This window comes from Dipodomys spectabilis, unplaced genomic scaffold (genome assembly GCF_019054845.1).
Source record: "Dipodomys spectabilis isolate Male_0828 unplaced genomic scaffold, ASM1905484v1 ptg000227l, whole genome shotgun sequence".
Taxonomy (NCBI): domain Eukaryota; kingdom Metazoa; phylum Chordata; class Mammalia; order Rodentia; family Heteromyidae; genus Dipodomys; species Dipodomys spectabilis.
The window spans coordinates 2474133-2495625 of NW_024870904.1; the positions used below are offsets into that span (position 1 = coordinate 2474133).

General features: G+C 45.9%; 1 protein-coding gene across 1 annotated transcript; it reads left to right on the top strand.

The window, feature by feature from the left end:
- Positions 1 to 1084: 1084 nt before the first annotated feature.
- Positions 1085 to 8270, top strand: LOC122123313. The gene is given in 4 exon segments (XM_042697666.1): positions 1085 to 1546; positions 1661 to 2780; positions 2783 to 6356; positions 7841 to 8270. Coding segments are annotated over 4 exon segments (5586 nt in total).
- The last annotated feature ends 13223 nt before the right edge of the window (positions 8271 to 21493 follow it).

The window sequence follows — 21493 nt, forward strand, 5'->3', positions numbered from 1 at the left end:
CCCTAGCATGACCCCAGAACATGCCCTAAAACCAGGCATTCCGGTAACATAGCAGACCAAAGCATTCCTTCCTGTAAAACTTAGCCCTAATGCTAAGGTGAAGCAGGATGTGATAAATCACTTGTCAAAACCAGGGAACAAACAGTTTCGGTGCATAACAACCAGCACAGGCATGCCAGGGCAAGTACCGACACGTCAGCTTTCCCCCCAACCCCACCTACCCCATCTGGCCAGCTTAACTTGACCAATCCTCACTCTGAGCATAATTTAAAATTAACCAATCATCCCCCTGTAACCACGCATCTCGCTTCTGTAACTTCGCTTCTGCTGCCCATAAAAAGAGGGTGCTTTCAAGCACTCGGCGCGCAAGTCTCCCGATAGACTTTGTCGCCCCGGGTACCCGTGTAACCGGTTCTCAGACACTCAACCCGAACCTTGTGGATCTCGAAGTTGAGTGCACCTGGGAGCCGAGGGCTTGCCCGAATAAACCTCTTGCTGTTTGCATCCGCACAAGTGGTCTCGTTGTTCCTTGGGGAAGGGTCTCTTCAGATTGAAGGACACCCCACGCTGCCGGGGGTCTTTCATCTGGGGGCTCGTCCGGGATAGAGACCCCCCCACCCAGGGACCACCGACCCATTTTCGGGAGGTAAGCTGGCCAGCGTCTATGTGTTGTCCAGGTATTGTTTGTGTACTGTTTAAGTCAATCTGTGTGTGTGCTTGCGAATCTGGTGAGTTCGGCCGTACTCGTCCGTATCTGGCGGGCCCGTGGAGGAGCTGACGAGCTCGTACTCCCGACCGCAACCCCCAGGAGACGTCTTGGGGGTGTCCGGAGCCTGAAAAAGTGGCTCATCCGGAGCCTGAAACAGTGGCTCATCCGGAGCCTGAAACAGTGACTCATCCGAGGGCCTGAAAAAGTGGCCCATCTGGAACCCGGTCCTTTTGGACGCGTGGTTCATCAGGGGAGACGAGAGATCCGGACTCTCCATAAAGTCTCCATCAGGTTTTGCTTCCAGTTTGTGAGCAAAAATGCGCAGCGAAGCTAAGTGTTGTTTGTCTTGTGTCTGTGTTCGTTAAAAGTTTTAAAATGGGACAAACTGTCGCGACCCCTCTTAACCTTACTTTACAGAACTGGAAAGATGTGCAGACATCAGCCCACAATCTTTCAGTAAAAGTCAAAAAAAGAAAATGGATAACTTTTTGTTCATCCAAATGGCCCACTTTCAACTGTGGTTGGCCACGAGAAGGAACCTTTAACCTAACCATTGCCTTACAGGTGAAGGCCAAAGTCATGGATCCGGGACCACACGGACACCCAGACCAGGTCCCCTATATTGTCACTTGGGAGGCTCTTATTTCTGATCCTCCCCCGTGGATAAGACCCTTCCTACCCGCCCCGACGCCCAAACTCCCTACCCCCTTAACCCTTCCATCTGCACCTCAACTCCCGTCCCCACTCCTTCCTTCCTTGACTCCCCAACCCCAACTCCCTCCTCCTCTCCTCCCCTCTCCAGCTCCTCAACCTCCCTCACATTCCTCACTTTACCCAGCCCTTGTTCCCCTAGAAAGTGAAAAACAGGTGCCTCCAGAGAAAGGCAGGTCCACCACCCCAAAGGTTCTGCCACCAGGGGAGGATACTCTCTTGGATTTACTGACTGAAGAGCCGCCTCCCTACCAGGGGCACGCTCAGCAGCCTCAGGAAGCAGTTGCTGCCGCTCCTCCACCGCCTGCCGACCCCGCGCCTTCCCCGGTGGCCGGTCGACTCCGCGGACGCCGGGAGCAGGCCCCGGACTCTACCACCACCACCTCTCAGGCGCTCCCCTTGTGTACAGGAACGGGCGGCCAACTACAATATTGGCCTTTTTCAGCCTCTGACTTGTATAATTGGAAAACTAACAACCCCCCCTTTAGTAAGGACCCCACAAAGCTAACTTCTTTAATTGAATCTATCTTAGTGACTCATCAACCAACTTGGGACGATTGCCAGCAACTATTGCAGGTGCTGTTGACTACCGAGGAAAAACAGCATGTTTTCCTCGAAGCTAGGAAGAACGTCCCTGGGGACCACGGGCGTCCCACTCAACTGCCCAATGAGATAGACGCTGCTTTTCCCTTGGAACGGCCCAATTGGGACTTCAACACGGATGCAGGTAGGAACCACCTACGCCTTTACCGCCAGTTGCTAATAGTGGGTCTCCAAGGGGCCGCCCGGCGGCCCACCAATTTGGCGCAGGTAAAGCAAGTAGTTCAGAAGGTAGAGGAGTCGCCTTCAGCTTTCCTTGAACGTCTTAAGGAGGCATATCGTATTTACACTCCTTATGACCCGGAGGATCCAGGGCAGGCTACGAATGTTGCTATGTCTTTTATTTGGCAATCGGCTCCTGATATCAGAAAGAAGCTAGAGAGGCAGGAGGATCTTCAGACATTATCCCTCCAGGACTTGCTCAAGGAAGCCGAACGCATTTATAATAAAAGAGAGACTCCAGAAGAAAGGGAGGAAAGGCTGAGGAAAGAAGCTGAAGAGAGAGAAAGTGCACGTGATCGTAAAAGAACAAAGGAAATGAGTAAGTTGTTGGCCACCATAGTATCAGGACAGCAGCAGGAGCAGGGAAGACAGAAGGGAGACAAACCAGGCACCCAATTGGAAAAGGACCAGTGTGCATACTGTAAAGAAAAGGGACACTGGGTGAGAGACTGTCCAAAAAGACTCAGGGGACCTCGGAGACCTAGGCCCCAGACATCCTTGCTAACCTTAGACGACTAGGGGGGTCCAGGCCAGGAGCCCCCCCCGAGCCTAGGATAACTCTGGAAGTTGGGGGGCAACCCGTCACCTTCCTGGTGGATACGGGGGCCCAACACTCGGTATTAACCACAGCCCCCGGACCCCTGAGTGACCGATCAGCCTGGGTGCAAGGAGCCACTGGAGGGAAGCGGTATCGGTGGACCACCGATCGAAGAGTGCAACTGGCCACCGGTAAGGTAACGCATTCCTTCTTGCATGTTCCCGACTGCCCTTACCCTCTACTGGGAAGAGACTTGTTAACCAAATTAAAGGCACAAATTCATTTTGAGGAGACAGGGGCACGCATTACTGGGCCCAAGGGACAGCCATTACATGTACTGACCCTCGGAATAGAGGATGAGTACAGGTTGTATGAACAAGAACAGAACAAAGAGGACCCCCATATACGGCGTTGGGTGCAAAAGTTCCCGCAAGCGTGGGCTGAGACGGGAGGCATAGGCTTAGCCGTCCACCAGGCTCCTTTAGTTATCCAACTAAAGGCCGCTGCCTCTCCTGTGTCTATAAAACAATACCCGCTGTCCCAGGAGGCCCGTCGGGGAATTCGCCCTCATATAAAGAGACTGTTGGATCAAGGAATACTAGCCCCCTGTCAATCTCCCTGGAATACTCCGCTCCTCCCAGTCAAAAAGCCAGGAACTCAGGACTATAGGCCGGTACAGGACTTAAGAGAAGTTAATAAACGGGTTGAGGACATTCACCCAACGGTCCCTAATCCATACAACCTACTGAGCAGTCTGCCCCCCACCCACGTCTGGTATACTGTTCTGGACTTAAAGGACGCATTTTTCTGCTTACGAATCCAACCCAGTAGCCAGCCTATTTTTGCCTTCGAATGGAAGGATCCTGAGCTGGGAGTGTCGGGACAATTGACTTGGACTAGACTGCCCCAGGGGTTTAAGAACAGCCCCACACTGTTTGATGAGGCGTTACATCGGGACCTAGCCGACTTTAGAATCCAACACCCCACGTTAATATTGCTCCAGTACGTAGATGATCTCTTATTGGCAGCCCAGACACAGGAGGACTGCAAATCAGGCACTGAAGATCTCTTGCAGGCCCTGGGTGCCATAGGATACAGGGCCTCCGCCAAAAAGGCACAAATTTGCCAGAAGCAGGTCACATATCTAGGATATCAGATCAAGGACGGGCAGAGGTGGCTGACAGAGTCTCGCAAACGGACAATTATGGATATTGCCCCACCCCAGAGTCCAAGACAGTTGCGGGAGTTTCTGGGAACAGCTGGATTCTGCCGACTGTGGATTCCCGGCTTCGCGGAGATAGCCGCCCCTCTGTACCCGTTGACAAAACCAGGGACGCTGTTTGTCTGGGAAGAGATCCAACAAAAAGCCTTCCAAAACATTAAGGAGGCTCTCTTACACTCCCCGGCTTTGGGGTTGCCAGATCTAACCAAACCCTTTGAGCTATTTGTAGATGAAAAACAAGGATATGCAAAAGGAGTCCTGACCCAGAAGCTGGGGCCTTGGAGACGTCCTGTGGCCTATCTCTCCAAGAAGCTGGATCCGGTTGCTTCTGGATGGCCCCCGTGCCTGCGGATGGTCGCGGCGATTGCAGTCCTAGTAAAAGACTTGGGTAAGCTGACCCTAGGCCAGCCACTTGTCATCCTGGCCCCACATGCCGTGGAGGCCTTGGTCAAACAACCACCAGACCGATGGCTCTCTAACGCCCGCATGATACACTACCAAGCCATGCTCCTAGATAAAGACAGAATACAGTTCGGGCCCGTTGTAACCTTAAATCCAGCCACTCTACTCCCACAACCGGGGGAGGCGGAGCCCCATGACTGCCTGCAGATCCTGGCCGAAGTGCACGGAACCCGACCTGACTTGACTGACCAGCCCCTCCGAGACGCAGACTTCACTTGGTATACGGAAGGGAGCAGCTTCTTAGACAATGGGGAGCGGAAGGCCGGAGCCGCCGTCACCACCGAGACTGAGGTAATATGGGCTAAGGGACTTCCGCCTGGGACATCGGCACAGCGTGCTGAGCTGGTTGCCCTGACTCATGCCCTCAAAATGGCAAAAGGCAAGAAACTTAACGTCTACACGGATAGTCGCTATGCCTTTGCTACAGCTCATGTGCATGGCGAAATCTACTGCCGACGGGGCTTGCTGACTTCAGAGGGCAAAGAAATCAAGAACAAACCTGAAATCCTGGCCCTGCTCGAGGCCTTGTTCTTGCCCCAAAAACTGAGCATTATACACTGTCCGGGTCATCAAAAAGGACAGACCCCGGAAGCAAGAGGCAATCGACTGGCTGATAGGGCGGCCCGGGAGGCAGCGCTAGCCGGGACTCCAACCACCCCGGTCCTCCTCCCCATGACAACTAAGCCTCAGACAAAAAGACTCAGTCCGCTCCCCTACAGTCCAGAGGACATGGACGATCTAAAGAAAATGGGGGCCACCTTTGACCCTGAGAGAGGGGCTTGGACTAACAATGGGAAAACTGTTTGGCCAAGGAGGTGGACTCGTCAAATGATAGACCGCCTCCACAAACTAACCCATCTTAGCAACCGGAAAATGAAGACCCTCCTTGAGCGTGAGGAAGAGCTAATGTATCTCCTGGGAAAAGAGGACAGCCTACAAGCAGTGACAGATCAATGCACAATATGTGCCCGTGTCAACGCTGGAAAGACCAAAATAGGGCCGGGAGTGCGGGTACGAGGACAACGACCTGGGATTCACTGGGAGATTGACTTCACGGAAATTAAGCCTGGGCAGTATGGTTATAGATATCTCCTAGTGTTCGTGGACACCTTCTCAGGCTGGGTAGAAGCTTTCCCCACCAAACAAGAAACCTCCAGGGTGGTAACAAAGAAGCTGATGGAGGAGATTTTTCCCCGATATGGTATGCCACAGGTATTAGGGACTGATAATGGGCCTGCGTTCGTCTCCCAGGTAAGTCAGTTGGTGGCCAAACTGTTGGGGATTGATTGGAAATTGCACTGTGCTTACAGACCCCAGAGCTCAGGGCAGGTAGAAAGAATGAATAGAACGATTAAGGAGACTTTAACCAAATTAACACTTGCAACTGGCTCAAAGGACTGGGTGTTCCTCCTGCCCCTTGCCCTCTACCGCGCTCGCAATACCCCTGGCCCCCATGGCCTCACCCCTTTTGAAATCTTGTATGGAGCTCCCCCGCCGGCTGTCAATTTTCTTGACCCTCATATATCTGACTATGCTAATAGCCCTTCTTTACAAGCTCACTTGCAGGCACTTCAGATTGTCCAGCGTGAAGTCTGGAAGCCTCTTGCGGCAGTCTACCGGGACCAACAGAGCGACCCTGTCGTGCCTCATCGTTTCCAGATAGGAGATTCTGTGTGGGTCCGCTGCCATCAGACCAAAAACTTGGAACCACGGTGGAAAGGACCATACATCGTTCTCCTCACCACTCCTACAGCCGTGAAAGTGGACGGAATCGCCGCCTGGATCCACGCGTCCCACGTCAAGGCCGCCCGGACCCCGGAAGGGACCTCAACAAACCCGGACTGGAAAGTGCAGCGTACTCAAAATCCTTTAAAGATAAGACTTACGCGAATATGATTTCCTTTGCTTACTTGCTATTCCTATCCCTATTGAGTTTTGCTTCTCCCAATCCCCACCAGCCCGTGCGACAGACCTGGCAGATTCTGTCCGGCACAGCGGATGTAGTTTGGCAGATCAGCTCCGACCGCCATCCGTGGGGAGCTTGGTGGCCAGATCTAACCCCAGATGTTTGCCAATTAGTAGCCGGATTGCCCCGCCCCTGGGACCTGCCCGGTTTCACCTTTGATAAACTCCCGGTAAAAGACTGCTCGGGCACACCCAGTATGGGGGGCTTTAATGGAGGATGCTGTTCCCCCGACAAAAGGACGAGTTTAGCCAAGGTTGATTTTTATGTTTGCCCTCGAGAAGGTAGAACCCGAGCAGCATCTAACCAGTGTGGACAGGAGAGTGACTACTTTTGTGCCTCTTGGGGTTGTGAGACTACGGGAGACGCATATTGGAACCCAAGTTCCACTTGGGACCTGATTAATGTAAAAAAGGGACGGCCCTGGGGCACTTCATGCTACTTTAAAAGTACGTGTCTGCCTTTAAAAATTTCTTTTACAGACAGAGGAAGAGCTTTACTTCCTGCCCTATGGATGGCAGGCAGACAGTGGGGAATTAGATGGCATACATTTGGATCTGGACCGTATGGGACAATATTCCAAATCAGACTACGCAGACAACCGATAACCCCTATCTTGCCAATTGGGCCCAATCCAGTTTTAACAAAACCCAGGGTCCCTGCTGCTAAAGATCTTCCACAAACCCCTTTGCGCGGTGGCCCAGTGTCTCCTCCTTTTTTGACCAATTCCCCCTACCAACCCGCCTCAACGACGGTCTCGACCTTATCAGGGACAGAGGAAAGGCTTATTGACCTTGTAAAGGGAGCATATACTGCTTTAAACTATTCTGATCCCAGTCGCACCGAGAGCTGTTGGCTTTGCCTGGCCTCCAACCCTCCCTACTATGAGGGCATTGCTGTAAAAGCTAATTTTTCCATTCACTCCAATCCCCCTTCCATCTGCAGCTCCCTGCCTACTCACCAGCTGACTCTCCCAGAAGTGTCCGAAAGCGGAACGTGTTTGGGTAAAGTTCCCACCTCCCACCAAGTCCTGTGCAATAACATTCAAGCCGTACCCGCTGGATCCCATTATTTGGTCCCCCAGACTGGGCTCTATTGGGCTTGCAATACGGGCCTAACCCCCTGTGTATCGGCAGCTATTTTTAATCAGAGTAAGGATTATTGTGTATTAGTGCAGATCTGGCCTCGCATTACGTACCATCCTGACAGCTTTGTCCTCCAATACTTTGACCGGCCAACTCATAAAGGCAAAAGGGAACTCGTGTCTATTACATTGGCTGTCCTCCTAGGTATAGGAGGAATATCGGCTGGGATTGCTACAGGAGCCACCGCCCTAACAAGAGTGGATCACTATTCGTCTCTCCAACAAGCCATGAATAATGACTTAAAGACCCTGGCAAACTCCGTACAAACACTAACGGACTCTGTAAACTCCTTAGCCGAAGTAGTCCTTCAAAATCGAAGGGGGCTGGATTTACTGTTTTTAAAGGAAGGGGGCTTATGCGTAGCCTTAAGGGAAGAATGTTGTTTTTATGTCAATAAGACAGGAATAATAATCAAGTCCCTAGATAAACTTAAGGAAAGACTAAACAATAGACAGCGAGAATTTGAGTCTCAACAAACTTGGTATGAAGGGTTGTGGAACATGTCTCCGTGGTTTACTACCCTAATATCCTCATTAATGGGACCATTAATACTCCTCATGTTAATCCTTACTGTGGGCCCCTGCATCATAAATCGCCTAATACAATTTGTAAAAGACCGCCTATCGGTCGTGCAAGCTCTGGTATTAACCCAACAATATCATCAACTTAAATTGGCGGAGAAATCTCCAGCTGAATGAAGGATTCCATTCAGGCAGAAAGAAAATGGGGGAATGAAAGACCCCAGCTCATGCTTGCCCATTAGGTACCCCAAGAAAGACTGCTGCCCCTCTCCCTACATACCTGAGAGAGTGGGGCAGGATACGTGCAGGCCGCTAACCAGGAAACGAAACCACGGGTCTCTGAGTCACTGCCTGCAGACCCTAGCATGACCCCAGAACATGCCCTAAAACCAGGCATTCCGGTAACATAGCAGACCAAAGCATTCCTTCCTGTAAAACTTAGCCCTAATGCTAGGGTGAGGCAGGATGTGATAAATCACTTGTCAAAACCAGGGAACAAACAGTTTCGGTGCATAACAACCAGCACAGGCATGCCAGGGCAAGTACCGACACGTCAGCTTTCCCCCCAACCCCACCTACCCCATCTGGCCAGTTTAACTTGACCAATCCTCACTCTGAGCGTAATTTAAAATTAACCAATCATCCCCCTGTAACCACGCATCTCGCTTCTGTAACTTCGCTTCTGCTGCCCATAAAAAGAGGGTGCTTTCAAGCACTCGGCGCGCAAGTCTCCCGATAGACTTTGTCGCCCCGGGTACCCGTGTAACCGGTTCTCAGACACTCAACCCGAACCTTGTGGATCTCGAGGTTGAGTGCACCTGGGAGCCGAGGGCTTGCCCGAATAAACCTCTTGCTGTTTGCATCCGCACAAGTGGTCTCGTTGTTCCTTGGGGAAGGGTCTCTTCAGATTGAAGGACACCCCACGCCGCCGGGGGTCTTTCACCAGTGAGTCTGGAGTCTTTCAATAGAAAATGTATATCAGATTTTGCTATTAATGATATTTTAGATATGAAAACCATAGTCACTATATTGTTTATTTTCACAACCAGCTTCTATCTTATACTGTCAGTGAATGAAAATATTCAAACAGAGCCAGAAGAAAAAGTAAAACTGCAGGAACCACATCAAATGAGGTTAAATCAGAGAAAGATAATAGAATCTGGGAAACTCAAATTATTTTATGTTTAGCAACAATTTTCCTGTATATTGAGTAAGAAAAATATCAATTCTAAGAGCCATGTCACCAAAAGAAAACTGATCAGTAAGAAAAACTACTTCCCAGATAAACCATTTGAAGAAAATAAAAATTAAGAGACAAATGGAGGAAAGTGAAACTGAGAGAATGAAGGAGAAAAAGAGACAGAGAAAAATAGACAATGAGAGAGAAAGAGAGAAATAAAGCTAGTGAAGCTACATGGTGGTGGCTCATGCCTGCAATCAGGAGGCTGAGATCTGAGGAATGTTAGTATTATCCCCACCTTTACTCCTCAGCTCCACCCAGACCTGAGCTCCTCCCAGCCCTAGTTTTCCCCCCCATACAGCTGGCCGCTCCCTGTCTCCACTCAGACCCACCTAAGCATGCAACTAAGTCACTTCCTGCCCCCCAGATCCTATTGCTTCCTGAATAGGGACAGATTCATGTGCTCCCTCCAAGACTGGGAAATATGGTCCCTCTAATAAACCTTATAATAATCTTTCTCCTGTGCCTGCTTGTGGTCCCCTGGGATGGACATGAAGGAACCCTACAAGGATCACAGACTGAAGCCAGGAAGATATGAAAGTCTGAGTCTTATCTCCAATAAAGTACCCATAGTCATTGGAAGTGGAGATGTGGCTTCAGTGGTAGAACATTATCTTTGAACCAAATAATTTCATGGTCAGTTTCCAGACATTGAGTTCAAGAATCAGGACAAGCATACATAGAAAAAGGGCATTGTATTGTATTCAAATTAGGTTTTAACAATTGTTTTTGGAATACTTGTATAGGAAGTCTCTCTCAATTTTATTTTTGTCAGTCGGGGAGCCTGAACTCTGAGCCTGGGCACTCTTTCAGCTCCTAAGCTCAAAGCTAACACTCTGCCAATTGAGCCACAGTGCACTGCTGGCTTTTTTCTGCTTTTGTGGTTCTGAGGAATCAAACCCAGGACCTTATTCATGAAAGACAAGCACTCTACCACTGAACCACCTGCCTAGCCAGTCTCTCTCATTTTAAGTGATGTAAAATAGGCTACTTATATTAGTGGAGAAATTGTAATTTGTGAAGAACAAACACATAAAGTGGACTATATCTGTGCCAGCAACATTTTTCTTTTTAATCGGAGCTTTTTAATGGAGCTTGAACTCTGTGCCTGAGTGCTGTCCCTCAGCTCTTCAGCTCAAAGATGGATATAGCGCTCTGCCACTTGAGCTACAGCACCACTTCCGGTTTTCTGGTGGTTTATTGGAGATAAGAGTTTCACCGACTTTCCTGCACAGGCTGGCTTTGAACAGCCATCCTCAAATCTCAGCATCCTGAGTAGCTAGGATTACAGCCTTGAGCCATGAGTGCCCAGCTGCCAGCAATATTTTTAAAGTTTCAAAAGCCATAGGAAGTGCAGAGGATGAAAAGAAGATCACTATGTTTATATGAGATATTTTCAAGGAATGTTTACCATTCATTGGCTTCAATTCACAAAAAGCAAGTTTATAAAGTCACATGGGTGAGTACCAGAATCTCTAGGTTCAGGAGAATAAACGCATAACTCCTGACTCTCCTTGTCTCGAAAATCAGAGGTTTGTGAGCCACTTTCTGGCACTTGAAGGAACAAGTGCTAATGGTAGCACAAACCCATGAGCCCGTAAAATATCATCCACCCCAGACAGGAAAGATGGGCAGGGCAGACTCTGGCTAGGAGCCTCAGATCGCTTCCAGTTACAGCTCCCAAGTTCCCCTGAAAAAGAGAATCTGGGCTTCTACCTCTTGGCTCTGACTATGGAGTACAAAGCTGCACTTCAGAGCACTTCCAGCAACAAGGCAAAAGGAAAGAAACCGAATTTGCCACTAAAATCACCAACAGTGGCCAAGGAGGCTCTGGCCCCTCTTCCCCTCCCCTGCCCCCACACACTTTCAAAGGATCTATGCCGCGATAGAAACTACAATTCCCATAATGCGATGCACAACTCACCTAGAGGAAGTGGGCCTGTTACAGGTTTTTGACTGGCACCAGACCCTTGGTCCTAAGTGTGCATGGATGCATGGGGACCTTTCTCTCTCAGCTGCGGGAACTAAGGTGAGTTTCTTCTTGAAAAATCAGTTTACCTCCTGAAACATTGTGAAACAAACCAAAAAACAGAAATATATTGGGCTCATTACATAATTTGGCTTTTTAATTCTTAGTTCTATTAATGTAATTGAGGTTATGAGAATACATTGTTTTTGTTTTTGTTCAAAAAGTACGTTTTGCTGAATGTAAATTATGTCTCTGTTTTGCCTTAAAATTTTGAATATCTCCCCTCTCACTTTAAAAAGGTATTTGCAGCTGTGTGCCAGTGGCTCATGCCTGTAATCCTAGGTACTCAGGAGGCTGAGATCTGAGGATGGTGGTACAAAGCCAGCTTGGGCAGGAAAGTTCATGAGTTTTATCTCCAATTAACCATCAGAAAAATGGAAGTTGCCTTATGGAAGGGCTCACCTTGAGCTGCAGAGCTCAGGGATATATATATATATATTTGGATAAAATAGCAAAATTTTAAGATGTATATATATATACTTTATAATCTTTGAATTAAATGGATTTGACAAAATCTACTCATTACTTTCCCAGAAACTCCCAAATTCCATCTATGAAATTTTAAGGGGTTTTTGGTTATTTGTGTCTGAAATTTGACTTTCCTTTAAAAGTTTTTTTCACTCCTTTTGTTTTCCTGTGGTTTGAACTCAGAGCTTGGGCACTGTCTGTGAGCAGTTGCTGTGCTCTACTTGCCTTTCTTTTATTAATTGCTTCAGGGAACTAGTGAAAAGTTTCCTCTCAGGGGTTTCTTAGAAAATGGTACTCCTCCTCCAAGACTGTTCAAAAAATGGTTGTCTAGGGAGATCAGGGTGAATGTGGGTAGGGATAGGGTTTGGGGTAGGTCTATACTCATGTGAAGCTTGATCACTTCCTCCAAACCAGTTTGTTTTTACTTTTCTGTTTTGCATATCCTATTTTGTTTTGATTTTCTACTTCTTCTCTGATACTAGAAGTTTCTGCCAGCAACTCTAGGCTACATATCTAGGGGACATCAGACTTGCCTTCCCAGACTGTGTCCATTACATTGTGGAATAAATCTTTTGCCTCCCTCCCTCCTATCAGAGATCCTAAGCTTGTTTCCTAAGGGTTCATTGTGATTGTTGATGATCCTTTCCTACATCATGATTGGGAAGGATTGTGTAGGAAATATTCATGCCTGATATTCAGTCCTCTGGTGCATGGGTTCTCCATGCCTCTTTTCGTGGACATGACCCATTCCTAATGAAAATGGAGATCGTGAGGCACTTTTGGATGTATAGATGTCAACTTTGGAGCACCTATAAAATATGAAGGAAAAATAATTCTTTCTTTCTGTAAAAGTTAAAAGTAAGTTCCTGAGAGGCAAGGACATAAGGATCAGGTATAAATGGGTGCTTCCTAGACTAGCTGTGTCCCATAGTTGTCATTGTTCAAGGTTACATTTTTCAAACATTCATTTCTAAGTATTATGTTTATTGTACTAGTATAAATAGAATTTACTTCCTACATTATTTTTCAATTGTTCATTGCTCACAGACGTAAGTCTCATTATTTGGGAGACAAATATTATATCCTCTTCCTTCATTGATCTCAATTATTAACTGTTGCAGATCCTGATGTAGAAGGTACAAGTATGGTAAAGTATTCAGGGATAGAGGCTCTGACTTCCTCTGGAGGAAAAGGTGAACAATGGAAAAAGATGGAGCTTATGCATAACAATATTAGAATTCCTTTGGCAGGAGATGTGGTGGTGCATCCCCCTTGGGTTCCATTATGCCTATAGATTCCTGTGGTCGTGATGATCCACCACTATGGGGGGGCTTGTGGATTATGGAGAGCCTGTGGATTTGTCCACTGTTCTGGTGGTGGGAGTCTCCCAGTGTGCACTGCAGGACTGGTCTCAGAGGAGTGACGCGATCAGTAGTACCTTGCTGGCCCCCATGTTTGTCAGCCTGTGTGGACAAACTCACCCTGACATCTGGTACTGGCTGCTGCCTTGAGGCCTATTTGGATGAATGCCTCTCTACATCCCATACCTCTGTTTCAGAGACCTGTTCTGTTTAATGGTTTTGTATCATTTACTGTGCAAGCTTATGTTATATATCCATACATGGTGGTAGTTGAGCTGGGTATGGCTTTCAAGAGTGGGGTGGTGTTTCATGCCACTTGCAGGAACAATTGTGTTCTTATTAACTGCATAAATCCTTCGAGACTACTATGCAATCACCTTAACTTATGTTGCCTGTTCAGGTGATAGAACCATGATGGTATTGTAAGTTTGGGTATGTTTCCTATTGAGGTTCAGAGGGCTCTTAGCCATTGCTGCAGATTTTTGGGGAATTTGGTTGCTAGCATTACTGCTACACTAACTCTTCTTGCTAGTGCTTCTTCTGTGACCTTCTGTGACCCTTACCCAAACCATATATACAGTACAACATGTTAATACTTTAGCTTGATATATTTCTGGTGCACTGGGATGCAGGTGGGCAAAGATAAGACGATTGTGATATGTTTTATGATTTGGAAACAGCAATGATATATGTTGATAATCAGGTAGAACTGCTAAAGATCCAGTTAAAAATGAGGTGTCATGCTAATGGTCAGTACACCTGTGTTATTCCTCTTAAATATGATGGAAATATGATTTGGGCCAATATCCAGTAACATATTTGAAGAATCTAGTCCTCTGATCATTTAAGCTTAGACATTATGTAGCTTCAGGGTCAGATATCTGATATTGGTCACTCCATCATGCAGACTTAACTGCATCAGTTCTCCATTACCTGCAGGGATTCAACCTGGGAAATAGCACCCCTTTTACCATTTCTTAGGCATTTTCCTGTTTCTTGTTTTGGTATTCCTTTTTCTTCCTTTCTTCCTGAGATGTAAGATCTGCTGCTTTTTCCAGGTTCAGGCTGATAGACACTTGCTCAATTTACAAAATAAAAAAGGGGGAGATGCTGCAGACCCAGAGGTACCAGGAACTGGCAAGGTGTGAGCAAAAGCCCCACAACCACTGACTCCAACCTTCAGGGCTATAAGTACTTGCCCTTTTCCTAGGAGGGAGTGTTCCTTTTAGCTTCTGGGCCTGGGGCTTACCTATAGTTGTTTGGTGGACAAAGATTGAACTAGAATGCGGAAGGATGCATAGGGTCTGCACATGCTCCCACGTTGAGTCCTAGAACAATGTGATGCAACCATTGGACGGATATAGAAAGTGTCTATAGCTAAGGTTGTTGCTGGAATAAAGAGAGATTTACCATTGGCCTTCTCTGTCTCTTCAAGTATAACCCCCTTGCCCTTCCGGGGCACTGCTGGTATTTTGGGTAGCCCCAGCAGTGGTACAGTGGTTACCTAACATGCATGAAGCCCTGGGTTGAAGTCCTCAGTACCACATACACAGAAAATGCAGAATGTGGAATTGTGGCTCAAGTAGTAGGGGGCTAGTCTTGAGCAAAATAAGTTCAGGGACAGTGTCCAGGCACTGAGTTCAAGCCTTAGAGTTGGGACATAAAACAAAAGAAATGCAAGCTGGGAGCTGGTGCCTCATGTCTGTAATCCTAGCTATTCAAAAGGCTGAAACCTGAGGATCCCGGTTCAGAGTTAGCCTGGGCAGCAACATGTGTGACACCCCAGTGACCACCAGAAATCCAGAAGTGGTGCTGTGGCTCACCTGGTAGAGTACTTACTTGCCTTGAGCTGAAGAGCTCAGAGATGGTTCCCAGGCTCAGAGTACAAGTGCCGCAACCAACCCCCCCCCCCAAAAAAAAAGGATAAAAGAATAAATACTTGCATCATAAATGTAGGCCTCAACAATGAAAACTACACTTCACAAGTAGTCTTGGAATCACCCCAGTTTTTCCTGATCCTTTTCTCCTTGCCTCTCAGGAATTTACTTTTACAGAACTAAATTAGTTTTTCTTTATATTGTTAGAAGTGCTTTAAGTTGATGTATATACATCCAAATATGCCCTTTGTTTCCCATTTTCAGTTCCATTATAGAGACATAGAAAGCCCATACACTGGAGAACAAAAATTAGGCATGAAAGTTTCCAATCGAATCCTTCCCAATTATGTTGTAATTAAAGGATCACCAAATATCACCATAAGCCTTTAAGACTAGTATAGTATCTTGAATAAGAGAGAGGGAGACTGTTGCAGACCCTGGGGTGCCTGCCAGGAGTAGGCAAAATGTGAGCAAAGGCTTCAGGGCCATTGACTCCCAGCCTCAGGACTGCAAGTCCTTGACCTTTTTTATGGTTTGAGGAAGTGTGTGTTCTAGCTTTTTGGCCTGGGGCTTAAGTGAAGGGAGGCTTTGGTGGAAAAGATGGATTGAAATAGAATGAGGAAAGATGTGTGCTGTTTGCACTTTTGGGCACAGTGGGTCTAGACCAATATTACACAAGCATTTGAGAAATATATCAGAATTGTGCCATCAGCCATCTCTCTGTCTCCTTAATTATCATCCCATTGGCTCTCAGAGCCTTGCTTGTGCTTTGCTGGGATTGTGGCAGGAGACAAAAGATTTATTCCACAGTTTAGAGGTTCCCTAGATATGTAGCCTAAAGCTACTGAAAGGAACTTTTAGGATCCGTGAAGAGGTAAGAATTCTAAAGAGTTTTTCACATGCAAAATGAAAGACAAAAGCAGACTGGTTTGCAAGTGATTAAGCTTCACATCAACATTGATCTATCCTAAACTTCACTCTTTTATCCCACCTGCATTCATCCTGACCCACCCAACCCCCAAACTACTCTCTTTGTAGAGAAATGGAGGTGATTTGCTATGTTCTTAAGAATCCTATGAGGAATCATTTCACTTGTTACCTTAAGAAATTATTAAAGGAGGGGGCGCTGGAGGCTCATGCCTGTAATCCTAGCTACTCAGGAGGCTGAGATCTGAGGATCGCGGTTCAATGCCAGCCCGGGCAGGAGAGACCTTGAGACTCCTATCTCCAATAAACCACCAGAAAACCGGAAGTGGCACTGTAGCTCAAGTGGTAGAGCGCTCGCCTTGAGCTGAAGAGCTGAGGATAGTGCCCAGGCCCAGAGTTCAAGCCCCACGACCTACAAAAAAAAGAAATTATTAAAGGAAATGCAAGTAGAGCATAGCAAAAGCTCACAGACAGTACCCAAGCTGTGAGTTCAAGCCACAGGACCAACAGCAAAAGGGAAAAAAAAACAAAAAAACTCTTCAATGAAAAGCAAAATTCAGAAACAACCAAAAACTCCTTTTGATTGAATAGATAGAATTAGGGAGTTCTTGGAAAATTGTTAGATTTTGCGAAATCCAAATCAACACAAGGATTTTGCTGCATATATACCTAACAATCTTCCTATTTTATGCCAGTGTATATATTGCAGCAATGGGAAATGACACAGGTATAAGTTTAGTGTCTGTGAGTACCTTTGTAAAGTGAGAGGGGATGTATTAAACAAATTAAGGCCAAACTGAGATATAATTTACATTCAGCAGAAGGCAGGCATTGAGCAAAAAGAAAGGTATAAGCAATGCAGTCTCATAACCTCAATTTCATTATTAGAACTAAGACCCAAAAAGCCAATGTATCCAATTCTCCACATATATTTCCATGTTCTGATTGGTCTTAAAGTATTTCGGGAGAAAAACAGTGGTTTTCAAGAAGAAACTTAGCTTAGTTCCCATAGCAGAGAGAGAAAAGTACTAATGCACACAAGCAAACTTGTTCCCAGGTATGTAGCAGGGTGGCACCGAGCATTGTGGGAATTGTAGTCTCCATGGAGGACATTTTCTTTGAAAGTCATGGGCTGTTTTTGTTTTTTGGAGTGTGGGTGCGGGGCAGAAGATCGTTTTACCCATGAGTCTCCCTGCCCACCATGGGCATTTTAAGTCTGCCTCTTCCGGATTCTTTCCTTTGCTTTGCTGCTGGAAGTGCCCTGAAGTACAGTGTGGACTTCCATAGGTGGGAGCCAGGAGGCCGGCGCCCAGCTCTGTGCAGTGGAGCTTGGGAGCTGTAACTTGAAGGAATCTCAGGCTTTGGAACTGATGTCAGGTAGGAACTGTGCGATTGCTGCTGGAGTGTTCCCTCCAAGGGTTTCTTTTTCTTTTTCTGTTCCTGTTTTTTTGGTCGTTGGTGGGGCTTAAACTTTGGGCCTGCAAGCAGCATTCCTGAGCTCCTCAGCTCAGAGGGAGAGCTTTATACTTGAGCCAAAGCTCCTACTTCCCTCTCCATGCTTTTCTCCAGTCTGGGGTTGGTAATTTGCTTGAGGTTCAGGAGTTTGTGCTGCCATTAGCCTCTGGCCCTTCAGATGCAAGAACCTGATTCCCAAATGTCTGAGAGCAAGCTGGATTAATCTCCAGACGAGGAGAACCCAAGAGCTGTGCATTTGTATTCCAAGACCAAGGGATTCTTCTATTAACCCACATGACTTTATTTGCTTTGCCCAGATGTAAGAGGAGTACAGGAAGAATTCTAGTGAAATTGTGAGGTGTGTGCCTGCCTGAGTCCTCTTACACTGCAGTTGTATTTGGGGCTTCTGTGTTGTTTCTCTTAGAGATGTTTTAATCTATTTGGCCTGAGTTTTTATTTTCCTGGCTTGAGTTCCCAAGTGTTTGTACACGATCCTGTTTCTTTTTTTTGGGTCCGGTCGTGGGGCCTGAACTCTGGGCCTGGGCGCTGTCCCTCAGCTCTTCAGCTCAAGGCTAGCACTCTACCACTTGAGCCACAGTGCCACTTCCGCCTTTTTTCTTATGTGGTGCTGAGGAATCGAATCCAGGGCCTCGAGCATGCAAGGCAAGTGCTCTACCACTGAGCCATCTTCCCAGCCCCCACGATCCTGTTTCTAGAGACAGTTGTACATGGGATATTGGAGTAGTGAGTACTGGGCCTCTATTTTTAGGAATGAAGCCTAGCAATGTTTGAAGCAGAGCACCCTATGAATAGGAATCTCCATCCTAAATGAACAGACCTGGTCAATTCTGGGAAGCCCTATAGAGCAGAAGCAGAAAAGCACAGGAAGGGGAAGATGTTGCTAGCTTCCTTTGCCTTATGCAAAAATTGTTGCCACTTCTCTGAGCACCAGATTCACGTGGTACTCTTTCCTACACCACTCTCAATCACTTTTTGCTGTTGCAACGTTTAAACTAATTTCTGGGAGTTGTGATGTGCTGAATTAAGGAATAAACCAGAGCGTAGTTATCACAGGGTACCTGAGGCAGTGATTTGTGATGGTTGGGCAATTATTTTGACTGAAAGTATTTATTTATGTACTAATCCCTAATCTTCTCGCTAATGTATGCAGCCTGTTTCCACTAAGACTTTTAGTATGTAATCATTGAAACTTATCTTAAAGGTGCCATCTGTGGATTTGCTAATGCTAGCTCTAATCAGTTGGTTGTGCCTGGTAGTTCAGAAAGTGTTGGTCAGGGATCTTTGGTCTTACAAGAAAAATCACAGAAGAAACCTTGAGGTAATATGTCTTCTCAAGGTTGTATGCTTTGTAGATGTTGCCTATCATCAGGTGTGTCACTCCTATATTGTGTATTTTATGTTGTACATTTTTTTAGCCCTGTATCTCCAGTAGGATGGCCAAGGTTCTTCCCATGACTGTTTAGGAAAGTGACCATTAGGAACTTCTCAAACCAGGGTTTACATCATCTTTACTCATGTTCTGTGGCCAAAGCATGCTAAATGTCCAATTACAAGTCATTGCATAGGTGTGCAATGGGTACAGTGAAATTTGCCGTTTGACAATCATTATTGAAATAATATCACACCAGAAATATATTCTGTATATATTTTCCTCTATAACATTTGATAAAAACTACTGAGTTACATCAGACATGCATTCCATGGACTTTAAATATGTACATCAATGAGGTAGAACATAAATTCCAATGGATACCTAGGATACCTTTGCATTAAAAGAAAGCAGTTCATACATCCTGAAGTACATTCAGTAATAACTACTTTTAGTGGAAATGTGATATGTTTTTGCTTTCAATTATTCATTTTTTTGGGGGAGAAACTTTCATTTTTTTGGGGGTCCATTCGTGGGGCCTGAACTCTGGGCCTGGGCGCTGTCCCTCAGCTCTTCTGCTCAAGGCTAGCGCTCTATCACTTGAGTCACAGTGCCATTTCCGGCTTCTTTTCTTTTTGCTTATGTGGTGCTGAGGAATCGAACCCAGGGCCTCATGCATGCAAGGCAAGCACTCTACCACTGAGCCACCTTCCCAGCCCCGGAAACTTTCATTTTTACAAATTTAGTATGTACATAAACATAGAAATTAGTTGCTTTAATGATATCTATGTACCAGGAAATGGGCTGGATTTGTGTTTATAGGAGACATTAATGCTCTTCTTGAGACATTAAAGATTCTTCTCTTTAAGAAAGCTTTATGCTTTTCCAAACCATGTATCATGTTTGCAAGAGGAAATTCTGGGGCAAAATACTCACAGATTCTTTTCTGAATATGTCATTTGCCTTATATCTCAGCCATGCTTCCAGAATCTTCTGTTCATTGTCAGCAGCAAGAAAGAATGAAAGGATCTCTGGTGAGTTTTTTATTTGTTATTTTTATTTCTCATTTGTTTTCCACCATTATATGAACCTAAGATGTTCAAGAATTAAAAACAATGGTCTGGGAAGGTAGCTCAGTGGTAGAGCACTTGCCTTGCATGCTTGAGAACCTAGGTTGGATTCCTCAGCACCACATAAGCAAAAAGAAAAAAGCCAGAAGTTGTGGCTAAAGTGGTGGAGCGCAGGCGTTGAGCTGAAGAGCTGAGGGACAGCGCCCAGGCCCAGAGTTCAGGCCCCACGACTGGACCCCCCCCCCAAAAAAAACAAAACAAACAAACAAGAATTAAAAAGAATACCAGCCACACAGATTCAGCCTCAGGAACATATTCTTAAATCAGATAAAGATGGCTTGTAGATTTAGCAGATAAAGATTGCTTGTAGATTTAGCAGATTAAATGGTTATATTCTTTCTAAGTTGAATGCAGATTTGCTTCAGAACGTCTATGTTTTGTGTTGTCATAAAATTGATTCACACTTATTATGTGATGTAATGACACCAAGGAGGTTATATCTCATGAAAGGTGAAGGATAGATTGCAACCAGATCACATCCTCATGAGTAACATTAAACTATCTCAATGACATTTTCCTGGAATTGCTGAAATAGTCTGGTCACACACAACTTCATGTGTTCTTTTTTTTTTTGGGTCCGGTCGTGGGGCCTGAACTCTGGGCCTGGGCGCTGTCCCTCAGCTCTTCAGCTCAAGACTAGCGCTCTACCACTTGAGCCACAGCGCCACTTCCGGCTTTTTTCTTTTTGCTTATGTGGTGCTGAGGAATCAAACCCAGGGCCTCAGGCATGCAAGGCAAGCACTCTACCACTGAGCCACCTTCCCAGCTCAACTTCATGTGTTCTTAAGAAATAATTAACCTACATGTACTTAAATTAATCTCCATATATACTTCTTGGGCCACTTCATGGTCTTGGTCTTACTTGAAACTATATTTGTTGCTAAACTTTATGGTCTTTCTACAAAACCCTGTTTGTTTTCTAAAGTATCCTCACAAGATTCCTTTCCTCTATATTCTCTCTCAAATCTTGATTTTCTACTCACTAGTGTTGGTTATTTTTCTGTTCCTCACTCTTTGTATCTATCTTTTAATCTTTTTTTTTTTTTTTTTTTTTACTTTTTTCATTCCATCTTTCCTCCATATGTGTCTCAGTTGTTTCTTTTCTTCAAATGGTCTATCTGGGAGCTAGTTTTTCTTAGTGATCAGTTTTACTTTGCTGATGTGGCTCTTATGATTAACATTTTTCTTACTCATTATATAGGAAAATTGTTTCCTAGAGAGTTCTACAGGATTCCAGAACCAAAGACAATTAGAGAAACACAAAAACATAAACAGATAGACTTAGGGGAAATTAGGGTTTTGAAGGCTCTCTGGCACTTGGTTCCTGGGTATCAGCAAGCTAGCATAGTTCCTTGAGTGCACACAGGGAAGATTACTATTGATAACATGTAAAAATGAACTATCTATATTAATAGTACAATCAGAGCCACAACAGGTTGTGGGGGAAACATATTTCCTTATTCTCCTGAGACAGAAGACTGGCGCCCAGAGAAAATGCAAACATTAAGTTCACCTTTCCTAGC